This window comes from Sorex fumeus, unplaced genomic scaffold, assembly GCF_029834395.1.
Source record: "Sorex fumeus unplaced genomic scaffold, SorFum_2.1 ptg000086l, whole genome shotgun sequence".
In the NCBI taxonomy this organism is placed as follows: Eukaryota; Metazoa; Chordata; class Mammalia; order Eulipotyphla; family Soricidae; genus Sorex; species Sorex fumeus.
Window position 1 is genome coordinate 33,153,913 of NW_026606143.1, and position 19,682 is coordinate 33,173,594.

At 45.3% G+C, this 19,682-nt stretch overlaps 1 protein-coding gene across 1 annotated transcript in view; it reads right to left on the reverse strand.

Moving 5' to 3' along the window:
- Positions 1-17,247, reverse strand: part of PPEF1 (protein phosphatase with EF-hand domain 1) — a 129,216-nt gene extending 111,969 nt beyond the window's left edge. The window contains exons 1-3 of the mRNA XM_056131133.1: positions 17,167-17,247; positions 14,660-14,753; positions 11,014-11,142 (exon numbers count right to left, since the gene is read on the reverse strand). Coding sequence (XP_055987108.1) covers positions 11,014-11,142; positions 14,660-14,753; positions 17,167-17,247 — 304 coding nt within the window. The remainder of the gene's footprint in view (positions 1-11,013; positions 11,143-14,659; positions 14,754-17,166) is intronic.
- Between the last annotated feature and the right edge of the window lie 2,435 nt (positions 17,248-19,682).

Consider the following 19,682-nt stretch of genomic DNA (forward strand, 5'->3'; position numbering starts at 1 on the left):
TGGACAGTCAGGCTTGGGCCCGCAGTGACAAAACTTGTTGGGTCTCACGGGATGGGGGGGAGGTGGAGCCGGGCCTGTCTTCCCCACCCCAATGAGACCCCAAGTCATCGCCCGCGAATGGCCTCTTTGGCTCCTCATCAAGCTGCTCAACAGCCATGATCCCAGAGACTCGGGAGCAGATCTCTAAACCCAGTGGCTTTTGGCAGAAATCCCTCCAGATTTAGGTGTTAAAATTTCAGAATTTCAAAACCACATGGCCCTACTGCAGCCACACGACATCATATGTTAGTCATAACCAGCAATAGAACACAAATTGTCTACTGTTGCCTTTTCAGCAGATCTGAGTGTTGGGGTAAATCTCAAATAATAATGGTGGGCCTGGTGCCGAAATAGTGAATGTGATCAAAGTAGAGAGAGAGTAATGTGGAAATCATCTGCCCCACAGGCAGGGGGAGGGTGTGGGATGGGGGTATACTGGGATTTTTGGTGGTGGAGAATGGGCACTGGTGAAGGTACGGGTGTTTCATTGTATGACTGAGACTTAGACCCAAAAGCTTTGTAACTGCTCTCACGGTGATTCAATAAATAAAATTATAAAAAATGGAAAAAGAAAAAAAAAAGTAAGGTGGAGTTCATGCACAATTCAATCAGCTCATCAGTGGCTGAATAAATAGCAGTACTCCTACAAAAAAAGAAAAAAAAAAAAAGAAAGGGATGGTGGGGGCCGGAGCAATAGTACACCGGGTAGGGCATTTGCCTTGCATGCCGCTGACCCAGGTTCAATCCCCGGCATGCCATACGGTCCCCCAAGCACCACCAGGAGTAATTCCTGAGTGCAGAGCAAGGAGTAATCCCTGAGCATCGCTGGGTGTGACCCCCCCAAAAAAGACAAAAAAAGGGGGGGTGCTGGTGGAGGTCGGGGAAGTAGGGAAAGAGGCAGTAATTTTGTACACCAATATCCTAAAATTCAGCACTACTGTAACAATCTAAAATATAATAATAAAACATCTTATAAAATCTTTTCTTGCATGCGGCCGACCCGGGTTTGATTCCCGGCATCCCATATGGTCCCTCAGCACCACTAGGAGTAATTCCTGAGTGAAGAAGCCAGGAGTAATCCCTGAGTATCACTGGGTATGATCCAATAAGCCAAAAAATAAAATAAAATCTTTCACCTTAAAAAAAGTTACAGCATTAAGAATGACAGGAACAACTGATGTGCAAGAACAAACAATTTTCCAGTTGACACAGAGAAAATGAGCTGTGGAGAAGCTGATAACATTTCACTGTCCTGGTTCCAGCTCGGAATAACTCAATGTATCTTGACTTTTCAAAACCACAGGTTGGAAACTGACTGTGAGACAGAAGCAATCTTTTTAAACAATGATGCCCAAACTCAAATCCAAGTGAGTTCTTCAACAATCATTCTGTGCTGGGTAACTTTCCATTTTTGAGAGGACCAGGGGTCTGGAAAGATAGTAGAGGGGTATGACACTTGTCTTGCACATGACTGACCGAGTTCATTCTCCAGCACCACATTTTGTTCCCCGAGTACCACCAGGAGTGATACCTGAGCACAGAGCCAGGAGTAACCCCTGAGCACAGCCGGGTGTGGCCCAAAAGCACAAATAAACAAAAATAAATAAATAATAAAGGAAGGCCCAAAGATTGCCCTAAGACTAAGGCATCAGAAACCATGGGGTGCCCTTGAAAAGATTAGCATCAAATGTTTCTGAGGCCCCTCCCACGTACTTTCTCTTCCTCACCACGCCTTGAGCAATATTCACTGAATCTCATAACCCGAATCTTCCACCCCATCCAACGGGATATTCTCCCCAGATTCTCTTCTGTAGTCTTATAGGATACACAGTTACAAAGTTGTTCATGATTGGGTTTCAGTCATACAATACAACACCAGTACATATTTCCCGCCACCAATGTTTCCAGTCTCTCTCCCAGCACCCACCTACCAACCCCCTCCAAACTGCCTCCATGGCATGCACACATTTCTTTTCTTCTCCCTATCCCACCCCTCTCTTTGGGGGCATTATGATTTGCAGTACAGGTACTGAATGTTTATCATGTATGTCCCTTTACCTCCTTTGAGCACTCAGTTCTTAGCCAAAGTAATCATCTCCAACTAAAACTGTCATAGTGGACCCTACTTTTTGTAATTGTCCTTCTCCCCACCACCCCACCTCCACCACTTGTGGCAAGCCTCCAACCATAGACCAGTCCTCCTGGCCCTCATTTCTACTGCCCTTGGGTGTTAGTCTCACACTACTTTTTATATTCCAGAAATAAGTGCAGCCATTCTATGTCTGTCTCTCTCCTTCGAGTTCTCCACTCAGCATGATACTCGCCATGTCCATCCATTTATAAGCAAATTTTATGACTTCATTTTCCTAACAGCCCTGTAGTATTCCACTGTGACATCTGTTCTCAGGCACTCAGGTTGTTTCCAGATTCTGGCTATTGTGAACAGTGCTACAGTGAACACAGAAGTGCAGATGGCTTTTATGCAATATGCTTTGGGGCCCCGAGGGTATATTCCCAAGAGTGGTATTGCTGGGTTGCATGGAAGCTCAATTTCTAGGTTTTTGAGGAATGCCCATGCTGTTTACCAAAAAGGCTAAGCCAGTTGGCATGCTCACCAACAATGAATGAGAGTCCCTTCTCCCCACATCCGTGCCAGCACTGGTTGCTCTTGTTCTTTTTGATATATGCCAGTCTCTGTGGTGTGAGATGATATCTCATTGTATTTATTTGCAACTCCCTGATGATTAGCAATGTAGAGAATTTTTCCATGTGCCTTTTGACCATTTCTATTTCTTTTTTGAGAAAGCTTCTGTTCATTTCTTCTCCCCATTTTTGATGGGGCTTAATTTTTTTTTCTGGTGAAGTTCTACCAGTACTTTATATATCTTTGATATTAACTCCTTGTCAGATAAGTATTTAGTAAATAATTATTCCCATTCCGTGGGCTGTCTTTGTATCTTGGTTATCATTTCCTTTAAACACCTCATTAATTTTGGGGGGGTAGTGTTTTTTTTCTTTTGTGATGCTCCTGAGCAGCCTGATCTAATATAGACTTGCATTTCTTTGGAAGAACTAAGTCAGAGAACTGCCTCATTAGTGCTCTTCACAATAGACACTGAACTAGACGGGAAATTCTAATGAGTCAGCTGTTTGCAATAAGGAAATATTGTTAAACAGTATTGAACTTAAAATAGATATTCTGATCAGAGTTAGCCCAAATCCTTTAATGAGTTAAATTAGCACTCCCAAAATTCAAGTTATTTTGATATTTGATGGGCATTGCTTCATTGTCTTTGGAGAGAGGGGTCTTCCCAGGGGTTGCTGGTGGCCACCAGGGCTATACCAGGTGGTGTTTGAGAAGCCACGCGCAGTTCTGGGGTGGAATCCAGGCCCCGAACCAGCCAGGCAAGCACTATAGTACTTGAAGCTTTCTCTCCAGTCCCTTTCAAAGCTTTCTTATCTAGATCATGTGTCACAAGGTCCACTGTAAGACCAAGCCACCTTTGAGGCTTTCTGTTTGAGTCCATCTTCAGGTTCCCACACACCTTTGGCACTGCTACCCCAAGCCCATTTGCTGACTTAGGTAGAGTCACTCATTAAAGCAAACATCTTATTTACCTAAGAGATGTCGTGGGAAAGTGAGCTGTTTTTAATGAAATTAAGGTATATACTTTGCCATTTCAGCTTCTACTCCAGCTTCAGCAGAAGAAAACAAAGAGGGCTGGAGCGATAGCACAGCAGGTAGGGCTTTTGCCTTGCACACAGCTGACCCGGGTTCGATCCCCAGCATCCAATATGGTCCCCTGAATACCGCCAGGAGTAATTCTTGAGTGCAGAGCCAGGAATTAATCCCTGTGCAGGTGTGGAAGAAGAAGAAGAAGAAGAAGAAGAAGAAGAAGAAGAAGAAGAAGAAGAAGAAGAAGAAGAAGAAGAAGAAGAAGAAGAAGAAGAAGAAGAAGAAGAAGAAGAAGAAGAAGAAGAAGAAGAAGAAGAAGAAGAAGAAGAAGAAGAAGAAGAAGAAGAAGAAGAAGAAGAAGAAGAAGAAGAAGAAGAAGAAGAAGAAGGAAGAAGAAGAAGAAGAAGAAGAAGAAGAAGAAGAAGAAGAAGAAGAAGAAGAAGAAGAAGAAGAAGAAGAAGTAAACAAAGAGGTGAAAAGGGAGGAAGGAAGGAATAAAAGAGAGAAAGAAAGGAAAAGAAGGAAGGGACCAGGAGTGAGGCTCGAGCAGCAGAGCACATGCCTGACATGCATGAGTAAAGCATGAGGTCTTTCCTGGGTTTGATCCCCAGCACTGCCAAGATAAAAAAGGCAGGAAGTTTAAAGGTGAATGGAATTTTAAAGGTCGAGCGGCCTTTAAAATCACCTGGAGGGGCTGGAGTGATAGCACAGCGGGTAGGGCGTTTGCCTTGCACGAGGCTGATCCGGATTCGATTCCCAGTATCCCATATGGTCCCCTGAGCACCACCAGGAGTAATTCCTGAGTGCAAAGCCAGGAGTAACCCCTGAGCATCACCGGGTGTGACCCAAAAAAAATTGGCTGTCAAACTGTGTTGCATATTAGCGTCATCTGCGGAGCTTTTAAAACTTTCAGTGCTCAGACTGTATGTCATTCAATCAGAATATTAGGAGGGTGTTAATAAATACTGATGCCTGGAGCCCCCCTTCCCCAGATATTCTAATGTAATTTCTAATGGGTGGGGGATAAGCATGAACATTTTTGAAAGCTCCCTAGAGGATTCAAGTATGCCACAAGGTTTGACATTCTCTGGTGGAGGCAACGACTTCTCTGAAAGTGGGGCAGTGCTTCCTTATGGCCTGCCTTGGCTCCCTGCCCAGAAGTTCCTCAAAGATTGTCTGCAGTGCCTGTAAGAGCCTATGTAGAGGGAGAAACCAGTAACTCTCCACCTTTACCAATACTCAAATGTGAGCGAGCCAGAGAAGAGACCACCTGGGAATGTGAGATTAGAGTATCCTTCTCATGCTACAGAAGTTCACATAGGCGATCTCAGTCCCTCATCTTGAGACAGGAGAGATAAGCTCTACGTGTCTCCCTTGGGCTTCACTTGCATCCTCATGCTACTTTTTTCAACCCCGTTTTGGGAAAATGGAAGAGATGGCCATTGAGCAGATAATGAACACTGATTCAACAATAGGAAGTAATAGATTTCAACCTCAATTTTCTTCTTCCAGAAGAAATAGCACTATCTCCCCAAAGGCATTTGATTCTCAGCCACCCCTCAGTTATTCCATTATACAACAAACAGAATTCCATCTAAAAGGTTCACCAAGAATTTAAAAAGCCTCAAAGTGGAGTTTATTTCTGCTAGACTGTAAGCAAGGTGGGTATTTTTCTTGTTAAATTCTCCTTGAATGTTTGACTCCTACACAATGCCTTCTCACATAGCAGGTGTTTGATAAATCCTAAATAAATGGATGAATAGAGAAATGGATCATTCTAAGTCAGAGTCCATGAAAAATTAATTACTAAAATTAACTATCACTCCTTCATGCTATGCACAGATACATACTATTTGCTTATACAATTGTTCATTATTAAATCAGAAAATGGGTAGCATTTATCTGTCAGCTTTTAAAGAAAATGTTTAATTCGTGATGGAAATAAATGAGCATTGTTCACGAATTTTGTGGCTATTCGGTAAAAGGAATTCATCAATATAAATTATACATTATTAAATAATACATTATTAACACTTACTAAGAAATTCATTAGAATGATTGATTTTTAGTTTTGGGGGCACCAAACTTGGAGGTGCTCAAGAATTGCTCCCAGCTCGATGCTTGGGGATCATTCCCGATGGTTTATTCAGGGGATTAAATCTAGGCTTCATATGTGCAAAGCACACACTCCAGTTCATTGAGCTACTTCTCTGGCCCAAGCAAGTCATTTCATTTTGTTTTGTGGTTTTGGTGGTGGCCTGAGGTATTGGGCCACATTAGGCAGTGCTAAGGGCTTATTCCTGGTTCTGTTCTCAGAGATCGCTCCTGGCAATGCTCAGGTTCCAGAATGCCTGAGTGTTGGGGATTGAACCAGGGTCAGCCAGATGCAAGGCAAGTTCCTTAATGTCTGGACTATTTCTCTGGTCCCAAGTAAAGTCATTTTAAAACTGTTTTTCTCCTGTGGATAACAGGTAAAAAAAAAATTGTCAGCTCATTTTCATTCTTCCGCAAACAAGAGGCAGTTAAGGACAAGTACCACTTACTACTCCCACACACGGCCCAGCCAAAACTGTAATCACCCACTTAGAGGGAGAGAGGGAAGCAAGTTTTTAAGCAGGGTATGTGCCTTTGAGGACATCTCTGGCTGGCTGTGAGACTGATAAAAAAAAAAAAAAAGATCTGGGATAAAGTAATCTTTCAGTTCCTGCCCTCTGCCAGCAATACAAAACATGTAGGGAGCTTGAGAAGTCTGAGAAGGAATGATGGGGAGAAGGTGTGGAAAGGGGGGTGTGGGGCATGGGGTGCTCACCGAGACCCAAGAATGCTGTAGATAATGAGCTGAACCATGGAAAAGGGGGCTTATATATAGTGTCTTGGTGGGGGGAGGGGATAAGTGCCCACGAGCAAAAAACCTCCCTGGTGCTCTTCCCCCACCCAAATGTACCAAGAATGATTTTAGCACATAAACAAAAATAGTGACTCATCATCAGTGCTCATCATCTGCAGAAGGAAAGATTTTATACTGAAAGGTTTTCGGGGCGGGGGGGAGCAGGGGAGAGGGTGGGAGAACTAGAAGGCTGTTTGCTGTTCAGTTCTTTTCATCCTAATCACTCTCCATTTCCCAAGGTAAAAAAATCCAAGGAAACAACAAAGAACAGGCCTCATCATCAACTGAACCTTGGCCAGCAAGCAACTCCCAGCACTAGGCCAGCAGCCCCAAGCAGCTCTCGCCTGGCCTCTGCTTGTTTTCTTTCTTTCTTTCTTTCTTTCTTTCTTTCTTTCTTTCTTTCTTCTTTCTTTCTTTCTTTCTTATCACACCTGGTGATGCACAGGGGTTACTCCTGGCTCTGCACTCAGGAGTTACTCCTGACTGTGCTCAGGGGACCATATGGGATGCTGGGAATTGAACCCGGGTCATCCGCTTGCAAGGAAACCGCCCTACATATGGTGCTATCTATCCAGCCCCCACTGCTAAGGGCCATACTGAATGCCCAGACTTTGGCTTTGCCACCTTGACCAGGATCCTGCCCCTGGCAGTCTAGATGTGAATTATATGGTTTCATGAATGAAAAAGTCAGTTTTTCCTAGAGATGCTGACTTTGGTGAGAATTCCCTACTCCAGCTCTGCTCCTGAGGAACCCATAGTCACTTGAAGGGCATCCTTGTCCCCTCCAAAGTGAGTATTAGGTCTGCAGGTCTGATCTCTCCCCCTTAGGCCTGGTCAACGCCTCTTCAGACTGTCTTTGTTGCATGCTTTCACCCATTCTTTGAAATGGGGGTTTCACTAAGGGGCAGGAAGTGGAGTAGAAGAGTCCCGGCCTACTGCACTGGAAAGACCCCTCCCCATGCCTATCTTGGGGTGTACTTGTCAGTGTATACCCCAAGTGCACACTGTTGGGTACACTTGGAGCTTAGAGTCTTCAAGGAATAAAGGAGGTCATAAGACTGAGCTGTGACTCTTCCTGGGTCTCAACAGATGGGAGACTGAGTCAAGGAAGGAACCCATTAAAGTCGAAGGTGGGAGCAGCCTTACAGGAGATAGGACATTTGCCTTGCACATGGCTAGGTTTGATTCTCGGCACCACATATAGTCCACTGAACACTGCCAGGAGTGATCCCTGATCTTACAACCAGGAATAAGCCCTGAGCTTAGACAGGCGCAGCCCTCAAACAACAACAGCACAGAAGCCCTGCCAGTCTATCAGATACAGTTGGGAGCGGGAGGCAGCCCAGCCTGGCCTCGGGTTCTCCAGGGTCTATCTGTGCAAGAGAAAGGTCGGCGGTTCTACACTGGTTTAGGATTCTAAATATAAGGCCAACTGTGAACCAGTCCTCCTGATATGGATGGAAGTTTGCCACAAGTGAAAGGGCGAGGGGAGGGTGGTTAGGATCGAGAAGGGACCAGTAAGTAGCTGGAAATGATCACTCTGGACAAGAACTGAGTGCTGAAAGCAGGTAGAGATGTGCACGATAACCTCTTAGTACCTGTATTGCGAAACATAATGCCCAGAAGGAAAGAGAGAAAGAGAGAGAGAGAGAGAGAGAGAGAGAGAGAGAGAGAGAGAGATTGCCATAAAAGCAGCCGGGGTGGGGCAGGCTGAAGGTAAACTGGGACATTGTTGGTGGCAAACGTACACTGGTGAAGGAACGGGTATTGGAAACCTAATCACGAACAACCTTGTAACTGTATATCTCACGGTGATTCAATAAAATACATACATAAATAAAATAAGGCCCAAGGGGGTTGGAGTGATAGTACAGCAGATAGGTCATTTGCTTTGCACACAGCTGACCCGGGTGAGTAACCCCTGTGCATCGCTGGGTGTGACCCAAAAAGAAATAAAAATAAAGTCCAAAGGGTCCCACCCCCTAGCTCCTTCAGGAGTGGTAGGATTAAACAGAAGTTAGTCTCCTTCAGACTAGAGAGATTGTACCTGGAGAAAGCACCCGCCTTATGTCTCCCCAACCTGGCTCAGATCCCCGGCACCATGTGAGTTCCCGCAGTCAGGCCTCCCTCTCTCCCCGGAACAGAGCCAGGAACAGCCACTGAACACAGCAGGCTATGGCTCAAGCCCCCCTTCTCACCCCTCAAGAAATGATGTCGTTTTCTTTCCTGCAGGACTCCTTGGAGTCCACACTAATGATGCTGTGTGTCATGAGACTCCAAGCAAAAGTTACAGTGTCTTGTTCTTCCCAAGGACCGGGCACGGAATTCTTTGGAGGTGAAGTATCTCAAGATCATCTGCTTCCTGTCAGTGAAGCCTTGGGTTTTGAAGTCAGATAAATAAGTTCGAATTCTTCTCTCAGGAATTCCTGCGCTCCAAGCCAGGGTAGTCCCTGGCACCACCAGGTGTAGGTCAAATCAAAACCAATATCAACTAATCAATTTAAAAGTTTAAGGGAACTCACTGTTAACAAAAGAGAGGATAATACAAGAGATAAGTACTAGAGATAAGTACAGGAGCTAAGGCACTTGCCTTTCATTCGACCAACTGTGATTCAATCCCTGGCACTGCAAATAGTTCTCCAACCATTGCCAGGGCTAACTCATGAGCACAGAGCCACGAGGAACTCCTGAGCACGGCAGAGTGTGACCACAAACCAAGAAAAAAGAAAGACAAACAGGGTTGCTCATGTACAGCTTATAGATTTGTTCTGAGAACCTATAAGGAACTCGGTGCCGGAGAAAGTCCTGGTGAACAGAAAGCAGTTCATTGTTTGTGTGGTGCTGGGGGCGGAACCCAGGGCATCACTCATGCAAGTACCATCTACCACTGAGCCACAATCCCTGAATCAGCACTTCCTCTTACCTCTTACCTCTGCATAAACAGCAGCCTGCACAGATACTGTGAATGAAGAGAAATGGTGGAAGAAAATCTATCTCCAAGAGATCGAATGTAGCCTGCCCACAGGGCAGAGTCTGGCAAACTCCCCGTGGCGTACCCAATATGCCAAATACCAGTAACAATGATGGGTCTCATTCTCCTAAAGAGCCTTGAATATAATCTCAGGGCTAGGATGAAAGAGACGTTACTGGGGCCTGCTCGAGGCAATCGACGAATAACAGGATGATGAATGAATGAATGAATGAATGAAAGAGATGAAATCCTTGGACTGTGGACAGGCTCTGGGAGTACCAAGAAGTGCCAAGGTCTGAAAGAATGTTATACCAGTAATTCAATAATTCTTCCCTGGAGCGGGGTTGGGGAGATGGGAGGGAGAACATATCTAGCTGAGCTCAGGGATCACTCGCGAAATATTTGTGGGACCATATGTGGATCAAAGCTGGGTTAGTTGCATGTAAGGCAAGTGTTTTACCTACTCTACTATCTCTCCAGCCCCATAAACCGGTATTTCTTCTTTTTTTTTTTTTTTGCTTTTTTTTTTGGGTCACACCCAGCAATGCTCAGGGATCATTCCTGGCTCATGCACCCAAGAATTACTCCTGGCGGTGCTCAGGGGACCACATGGGATGCTGGGAATTGAACCCAGGTCGGCCGAGTGCAAGGCAAACGCCCTACCCACTGTGCTATTGCTCCAGCCCCTAAACCGGCATTTCTAATAAACAGCTAAAAGCAGTGCTTTTAAAAGATGTGCTCTAATTCTATTATTTAAATCACTCATTCCAGCAAAGCTTCCAAGGTGGTACCATCAGCCCCACATGACAGAGAGAACCTCGGACTCAGAAATCCTGTCTCCTCATCCATAGCACAATAGGTCAAGGCAGAAATGAAGTCCCTCTCTGCTTAATCATCAAAGAATAAAAATGACTGCCCACCGAAGATTAGTTACCTCTTGGCTTCAAGATCCAGTCTGACTAATGTAAGCGTGTGAGCACTAAAGAGGATTCTTCGACATTGCCAAGAACCATTTCCTTTTCTTGGAGATCGATGGGAACACTGCTACTCAGAGATAACAAGGGCCCAAGGGAGCCGAGGGAACACGAAGTTGTGTACTGAGGCTGGGAAACGCCTCGGGAAGGGCCTAGAACAGTATGTGCAAGTATCTCTTGCCTCATTTTCCAGATCTCAGACAAGTAACCAAGTGACAGCGTTTTCCCTAACGGCATTTAAAATAGGCTACAACCCTTCAAATTGCAAAGTCATCTGTATACCCTTTGAAGATAACGACAACTGGTTTGCAATCAGCATCTCTGAGAAAAGTCATTCCAAGAAGCTGCAGAACAATAAAATGAACTCCGGAGGAGCCCAATTTTCCCGGCCACTGGCTCCAGAGTAGTTGTTCAGAATGTAGACAACAGCTGGCCTGGAAAATCTAAGAACAAACAAACTTATTACCTGCTTCTTCTGCTTGAGCAATGCCGAGGAGTTTCCTCACCCCAGATGTTTCAAGAGAATCAATAAGGGGGCGGGTGGGGGGGGGGGGGGTAGCGGGAGAAAACCCGTCTTTAGAATGGATACAGAGATCTGAAAAAAAAAAAGAAACAAAAAAAAAAGAAAAAACGAGGTTCAAGTCCTCACACACACACTCTCCAGCACATGTCTGCAATTCTCTGAAGGGACTCCTCTTGCTGAAATAAATCAGGTAACAAATACACACGCGTACACAAAGAATTAAGTGGAACAGGCAAGACACAGCTGCTTTGCCCTTCGCCTAGAGGGAGCGCCCAGAGCTGTGGATTCAGAAGAAACTGGGCGCCCAATGAGTGCGAGCTGCTCCACCCAGCCCTGAGACAGACTCCGAGAAGGGAAGGGCTCAAGTAATGGGCTGTGGTCACGTGACTGTGCCCAAGGGGACCAGGCTCTGGAGAGGTGGAAGCAGGCCGCTGGCTCTTGCCATAAATCATCGCTGCTGTACCAAATTCAAAATGATGCTGGGAAATCAGAGCAGAAATACACTCCGTGGCAGATGTTTGAGTCAACTGCAGATGATTTTAGGAACCGTTACAGAGACCTGGGTTCCTTGAAGAGAAGGCAGGGGGCGCACTGGACGTACATTCCCCTCCCCCCCCCCCCCCCCCCCCCAGGAGGGCTCGCAAAGGCCTGTGTGTCTGTGAGCAGCTGCCGGCGCTGAGCGTTTATTTGGGCATGTTTTGTCCTCTCATCCTGCCCTCGGTGGCCTGTTGGGGACTCCCCTGCCTTCATGGACAGAAAGGAAAGATTGCTGAGCTTGAGAAGGAAGACGCATGTGAAAAATTCAAGTGTCCCATTAGTACTGGGTGCACCCAGTGGGTGTTCCTCTTCCAGAATGCCATGTGATGGCTGCTGACGGTCAAAAATTTCCCACCCCAGCCCTCGAGCTAGCTACACAGCATGTTTCCAGCGTGTTTCCAGCAGGCTGTCCTCGGGACGATCAAGATTGGCCTTGAGGATCCCAGTCACCATCCATTCACCAGAGGTGCCCCGTGGCCAAGGCCTTTCTGCTACCAAGAGCTTCCGCAGAGCTGAACCTGGTTGGCTCTTGAAGCTAATGGAGCTACTTTAGAAATAAAAGGAAAGGCTTCTGAATTCCTATTAGCATACTAAATATTACCAGAGGGCTCATTATGAGGCGATACAACTGTGCAGGTTTCCACGGCAAGAACTCCAGGACCAGGACCTGATGAGGCGGCTGTGACACAGTGTAAATGATGGCGTAATTACCCAGGATGCCATGTGAAGAGTGGACAATGCCTCTGAGTGTCCAGCCAGATGCCTATTCAGTCATGATATAATGGCTATGCCTAGATACAGTTTTTCAAATGTCTCCTCCTCTACGTGAAGCGTTTTCTAAACCACCAAACAGGACTTAATCACTCTGCCACTGGCTCTCAGAGACCTGTGTTCAATTATCACTACTTTCCGAGTGTGCTGTAACTGTCCTCTTAGAGTAAAATCCTGAAGGGAAAAGACCCCTTTATCCTTCTTGGCATCCCCAGCACCAAATGCACAGGGTATTCCCCAGAGATTTGTTCATCACAGAAAGGAGAGGAGAGAAAGAACTTGTCTCTAGTAGTGATTTTAATAGCCAGCTTCCACACCATACATTCAATTGACTCTTCTTGGGATTTGTTTAAAATTTCGTATGTGTTCAAAGTGAAAATTTTCACTGTACTTATTTTTTTTTCACTTCTCAAAGAATACCAAAATGTTATGTTGAGCAGCAGAGTACTAAAGTCAGCCTCCAATTGTGAAATGCATCTGCATTAATGTGACTAAATTATAATAATGATAAAATATTGAACACTTACCCAGTGCTGTAGGTACTCGTTAATTTTACATGGCCTAATCTGATTTAATACACACACACTCCATCTAAGAGGTATATACTATTATTACCCCTTCTTACACACATTACAACTACAGCCCAAAGTCAAATAGCCAGTGAATGACAGAAATGGGACTTGAACCCAGGTACTTCGACCCTATAGCCCCTATTTAGAGTTGCTACTGCTTTAGTACCATGTGTTGGCAAAATGAAGGTTCTTTTCTCCTCTCAATTGCTCTCTGCTTTCCTTGACCTGAGCAGGGACGCCTTCTCCCAGTCTGAAAAGAGAGAAAAGAATGCACAAAATGTTACCACTTTGAAAGCTCCTCATTAACAGATTTGTCCCCTTTAGAGTCAAATGGGTCCATTTCTTTCTCAATAGGAGAGGTGAGAGTTCAACTTGGCTCTGGCAAAGATCATGACAATGTCTAATCAGCCTTAGCCAAGACACCTTTGTGCTTGTCCACTGATTGAACACATTTCTATGGAGCACCTCCTGTGGACCCATTTCTATTGACCATCTCCCATATGGCTGGCACTCTGGTAAGGGACAGGGACATAAAAGAAGAACAAAGTGGCCCTGACTAAGCGCGGCAAACACAGCAGTGGCTAAAAATTCAAATAGAGTGTCTAATTAAAAGATTGCTCTCCTCGATCAGAACATAAGCTCCGGGTAGCTAAAGCAATGCCAGGCATACACGATTTACTGCTCCAAAACTGAGAGCAAATCTTAGATGGGAACAGGTAAGGAACTGTAAAACAAGCCCTAGTCCAGAGAGAGGAAAGAGAGTAGGCTTTCTCAAAAGGATGCTCACAGACTAGAACTGCAACTTCATAGTCAGAGTTGGGCGGTAAGGATGAGAAACGGAGGGAGCTCTGAGCGACTTGCATGTTTTCACAGCACTTAACCAGGATGTCAAGTGGGAGAGGTGAACTCAAGATCAACATGAACCAAGTTCCTAATAATAATACTGCAAGTCAAGGTCCCAGAGGCTGGAGAAATGTCGTTTGTTCAGACGAAAAAAAATGGTGGCCTCTCTGCTTCTGCAGGCAGAGCTCATTCCGCCTACCATCTGCGGGCTCCCCACCCCTCTCACCTTCAGGGCTTGCTTTCCCCTTCCAAATCAACTTCTTGCTTGCAAATGCTCATTTCAGGGTCTGGTGCTGAGGGAACAAACAACTCTCTATTAGTCTTTGGTAGGTGGCGACTCTGGGAAGCAGGGGGATGCAGAGGTCTCTGGCACAGTGTGACTGGGCATCGCGGGGCAAGCCTCTCCTAGCCCCCATGCTCCTAGAGCTGACCACGTTTCCAGTTTCCACCATGGAAGAGCAAGTCTAAGGGGGCAGCCTCCTGTCGGTCACAGTGACACACAGACGAATAGGCTAGACTGTAGACAAAGCAGCCAGATGTGGAAGCCGCACAAGCAACAGAGCGTGCCTATCTGGTGGTGAGCCCCTCCTCTCTCTGGCCACGCGTGATCCCTGACACTGTTGTGCTCAATAGCATCAAAGTGGGGAAGCTCAGACAAGGCCACTCACCAAAGGCCTCTCAGCAACTTCCAGCTAGCTTCCCACTCTGCCTTCTGGAAGCTGCCATGTGGGAGCGGTTCCCAGGGCAAAGGATTAAGGAAAATCTCTGGACAAAAGCCAGCAAGGAGCTGAGGTCCTCAGTCAGACAGAGCCCAGGGAACTGAGCCCTGCCAGCAAGTGTGAGAGCGTCGCACTTGCTACTATCACCTGCCTCTGTCAGGCCTTCAGATGACTGCCACCCAGCCAGCACCTTGATAGCAGCAGCCAGTGAGAGAGCCCGAAACTGAGGATCCAGGGCAGCCTGGAGAAACAGAAATTCATGCAAAAACTTGCACACAGGTTCCTATGGTGGAATACTGAAGACAGTCAATGGCTCACTGGGGGTAAGGGATATCCAACTACAGGATGTCCAAGCCAGGAAATACTGGGTTGAGGAGAGACAATAGGGACTAGGGGTGCAGGGAAACGTACGTGGCCGGTTTGATCCCAGACATTATATGCCAACCCTCCACTCAACATTGCCTGCTGTAGCCTCAGAGTTCCCCAACCACCACCTGAGTCCCCCTGGTGGTCCCTCATACTGTGGGACCTTACGTTGAATGGTCTTGCCTGGTTGGCTGAATTTAGCTGAGAGGGACCCCCCAGACCACCTGAGCACTGTGTTGGAGCCCCACAAACCAAACCAAAGTCAACACACAATGGAATACTACTTAGCAATAATTAAAAAAAAACTCGTGATACCCATAACCAGGATGAATCCCAAAGACACTACAGTGAGGGAACGAAGGCAGACATCAAAGACTGTCCACAGTTCCACGACTCTCTCCAGAAGAGCAGTGGTTGCCAGGGTACACGGACAGCAAGGGCACGAGAAGAGCAAAAAGGGGACTTTGAGGAATGCTACTCTGCATCTCGGGTTCCCTAGATCTCTACTCAGATGCATGCAGTCTGGGTGTGGTCACACTACTCCATCTACAGAACTGTACGCTGCGAAATCGATTTTACTATTCACTAACCTAAAAGTGTTTTCAGTTCACAGAGCTGGCTCTGGTTTGGTGCATTCGGGCCTCGAGAGAATCAAGTCTCCAGCCTGACTTTGATTGCCAGGGCCCTTTCTAATCACAGCCAGGAGCAACTCTGTTACCAGCAATGAGTTGTGAGATCATACTTCCCTTTGTTGTCACAATTAATTTATCCCCGACGAAACTGAAAACAAAACAAAACAAAAAACAGAGAGCCCAAGCAGAAAACACACCCCATCTCTTCTTCACTTATCAGATACTTTGTGAGAATGTTCTGGTTCTGGGGCAGGGATATAAAGATGAAGAAATTCAGATTCACTTCCCCACCAAATTCACAGGCTACTGCAGGATGTGGGCCTGCTCACAAATAAGTCTAGAGGTTCAGGTTTGATGACGTGCCTGTTTGCTATTGGGAAACGCATTCAGCCAAAGAGAGTTGAGAAATGCTTCCCAGAGGGGCCAGAGACATAGCACAGCAGGTCAGGCACTTGCCTTGCATGCAGTCAATTGAGGTTCGATCCCCAGCGTCCCATACGTTGCCCTGAGTACTGCTAGGAATGATTCCTGAGTACAGAGCCAGGAGTAACCCCTGAGCATGGCCAGGTGTGCGACCCCCTGCCCATCCCTAAAAGAAAGAAAGAAAGGAAAGAAAGAAAAGAAGGAAGGAAGGAAGAAAGGAAGGAAGGAAGGAAGGAAGGAAGGAAGGAAGGAAAGAAAGAAAGAAAGAAAGAAAGAAAGAAAGAAAGAAAGAAAGAAATTCTTCCTAAAGTTTAAAGGGTGGGAAACTCCACTCTAGGGAATACGGAGCTTGCATTCATGTTTGAGTAACTTTTCCAGCCACAGGGACACAATGTGGCTGCACATTGGAGACTAAGCATGTGAACCTGGGGGGCGGGGGTAGCTTGGTCTGATCTTTCTAATAAACCATAACTAAGACTTGACCCAGCTTCAGGTGACAAATTGAACTGCAACTGGAATTTAATTACAAATTGAATTGCAGTTTCAAGTGCTTGCATGGGTGGAGGCGGATAAAATAAATGAATAAAGCATACTGGGTGGGAATGATGGGCCAGTCTAGAGAGGTTTTGTCTAAATGAGGCAGCTGCTACTTACTGTTCGCTCCCTTTTAGGCTGCCGTCCAGAAATCCTGGTTTAGTGTTGCCCAGTGTAAATGCTTCAAGAGAAGCTGAACATATTTTTATGTAAAATCGCCTCATTTTTAAATGTCAGTATGAGTATATCTCGGCAAATTTAAGCTGCCATCAGTTATAATGTACCTTAAACCCAATGGCATCCTAAATTGAGAGCTTACAGAATTGAAAGCTCATCTTAATTTGAGAGCATTTATATCCCAATAAGAAAAGAAAGTCACCAGTCAAACTATGGCACTCCAATGATTTGAAGACACATTCCAATTTCAAGGGTGTTAAAATGTGGGGGAAAAAATGTTCATCTTATAATCAATGAAATATAGTATTTCTCATTTGCTCAAAATACTTATGGACCTCATGGATTCAGTGAGGGCACCAGGGTTGCAGACTGTTCAAGTTGATGAGGAGAGTGAGATTCACAAGCTTTAGGAAGACAACCACAGGAAGAGCATCAGAAAAATGCCCCAGCCATGTGGGAGCAAGATGTCAAGGGTTCAGTGATAGCAGTGACAGTGGGATTGGAGAGAAGGGTCAAGCTCACAGGTTCCAGACTAGATGTGAGGAATGAAGAAAATGGAGGCACAAGAATGCTACATTTGGAGTAGTAGAAGGACTCAGTCATGCCTCCACATAATGGTATTTTATTCAAATGCTGATGTCATCCGTCAAGTGTCCCCCAATTCCTCAGTGATTTGGAAAGACAAAATATCCAGGGAATCTTCTAGAGTAAGAAAGCAAGAGAAGACAAAGCAGGATATGAGAAGGAAGGAGGAACAAACAATAGGGACTGAAAATGGAATAATCTAGATAGGAAGAGACCTGAAAGAAAGAAGTATCTATAAACCAAGAGAGATCAATACCATCCTATAGTCCAATATATCTTTAGCCATAACTGCTGCATACAAGGCATTTACCCTGGCAACATACAATTCAGAACTGCAGAGTTATGGGTACTTTGCATGAATTCCAAATGGGCTTATCAGAACTGCTCCTTATTTAGAGAGTTGGGATATTTTTAAATATTGCCACAATCTGTTGCTTTAGCTTGTGTGTGCTTGCATTTTGCATGTGTCTTAGTTTGACGTCTGTCGCGAGTCGATGGCAGAGCACTGCTGCTTCTTTTCCTCCTGTAGAAGCTAGAATTCTGCCATTCCAAGACAAGAGTCAACTAAACAATGCACATGGATGCAATTCTCTGTCATGCCAAAGTATTAGAAATTGGACAAAACTGATCTAGGCACTCAAATATGATACATTCCATACATAAACCATAAAGTTTATGGGAACTGGCCAAACTACTAAAGAGAGGAAGAAGGTTAATTTCCAATGAAGTGGTTCCATGCCTACTCAGATTTCACTCAATTAATCTACTCATCTGAGAGATGGCTCAACAGACTGAATACATACTTGGCATGTAAGAGACCCAGATGCTACTCCCAACATCACATGCCTGCCCCCATCCACACCTCCAAGCACTACCAGGAACAACTCCCTAGCACTGTGCTGGGAGTAGTCCCTGAGCATCACTGGGTGTGGCCCTAAAGCCAAAATAGGAAGAAAGAATGGATCTTACCCTTCCCTCTTTTGTCTTTTATACAGTGTTAATAAACTCCTAGAGCTTTATTCTCCTGGTTGATGAATCTTTCAGCCTGACCAGCAGGCTCAAAGCACACTCCATCATTACACTTAGGTATTATTTAAAGAGGATTCCTTAGACTTATCTAGAATCTTCCAGAAGATTCTAGAACTATTCTTTAATGGGTTACCTTGGCAACTCCACAATGTCAGTCATAGAGATGATAGTACCTGCCAACAGAGTAGGAACAATAGAACTTAGGTGCCGGCATCAATTCCTGCTTATTGGGAAGACTGTTTCTGGGTTTTTTGAGTTTCTTTATGTCACCATTGCCTCCCTATCAACCATTTTTGGGTTCATAGACACAACAAACAAACTACACTTGGTTTCTCAAAGGAAAATTGAAACTATGAGCTATAATTAGACCTGGGGAAAAGGCATGTCTTCCTTTACAAAACTATTGCCCTTGATTGCCTGAGATGACTAAGAGTTTATGGTGAGATTTTGGAAAAAGCTTTTAGAGAATTTCCCTTAAGAGCACAGTTTTAATTTGGTTTCATTCATATATTCAACAACTATTAGCTAAACATTTACTGTGTACAAGGCACTATTCTAGACATACCAGTAGAAGATATGCCAGCCGAAAGATTTGACACTGTCCCATCTCTCATTACATTTCTAACCTTGTTGGAGAAGCAAACACCAATAAAATGATCACAAAAGGAAACGGAGGACCAAGAAGAAAGAATAGGGGTTAAGGCACTTGCCTTGCATGAATCTGACTTGGGTTCAATCTCCCCTGCACTACATATGGTCCTCAGAGTCCCTTGCCAGGAGTAATCCCTGGGCACTTCCAGGTGTGACCCCCCCAAAACAAACGTTTTGTTGTTATTTTTCTTAGTAAATGGAAAGGGTCAGGCAGATAGATTAAAGTGTGAGGCTTATCTCTAGCATGGGTGATAACCTGAGTTTGATCCCTAGCTTTGCAGTCATCCCCATACTATGCAAAGGGGACAAGGCCAAGACTCGCTGGGAGTGATCCCAGGGTCCAGCTGTCCTGCTGCTACCCCTATTTTAGAAAACCTAAAATTCAATGTGCAGGAGCTGGAGAGAGAGTCCAGTGGGCAGCGAGATTTACCTTGCATGTAGCAAACCCAGGTTTGATCCCCCAACACCCCATGTAGTTCCCAATGCCCAAGTGGTGCCAAAACTTGCTTCCGGTGGCACTGCTCAAAACACAGGCCCACAACTCTAATTCTTCTTATCCCTCTTACCACTCTCTTATGGCTTTGATAGTCAAACTCTATTCTCCAGTGTTCCTATGAAGGTTATGGTCAAGTGGGCAGTATCACCAGAATAAAAAGTTGGAAAGTTTTGTTTTGTTTGGTTTGGTTTGGTTTGGTTTGGTTTGGTTTAGTTTATGGGGCCACATCTGGTGGTGCTCAGGACTTCCTCCTGGCTGTGTGCTCAGGGATCACTCC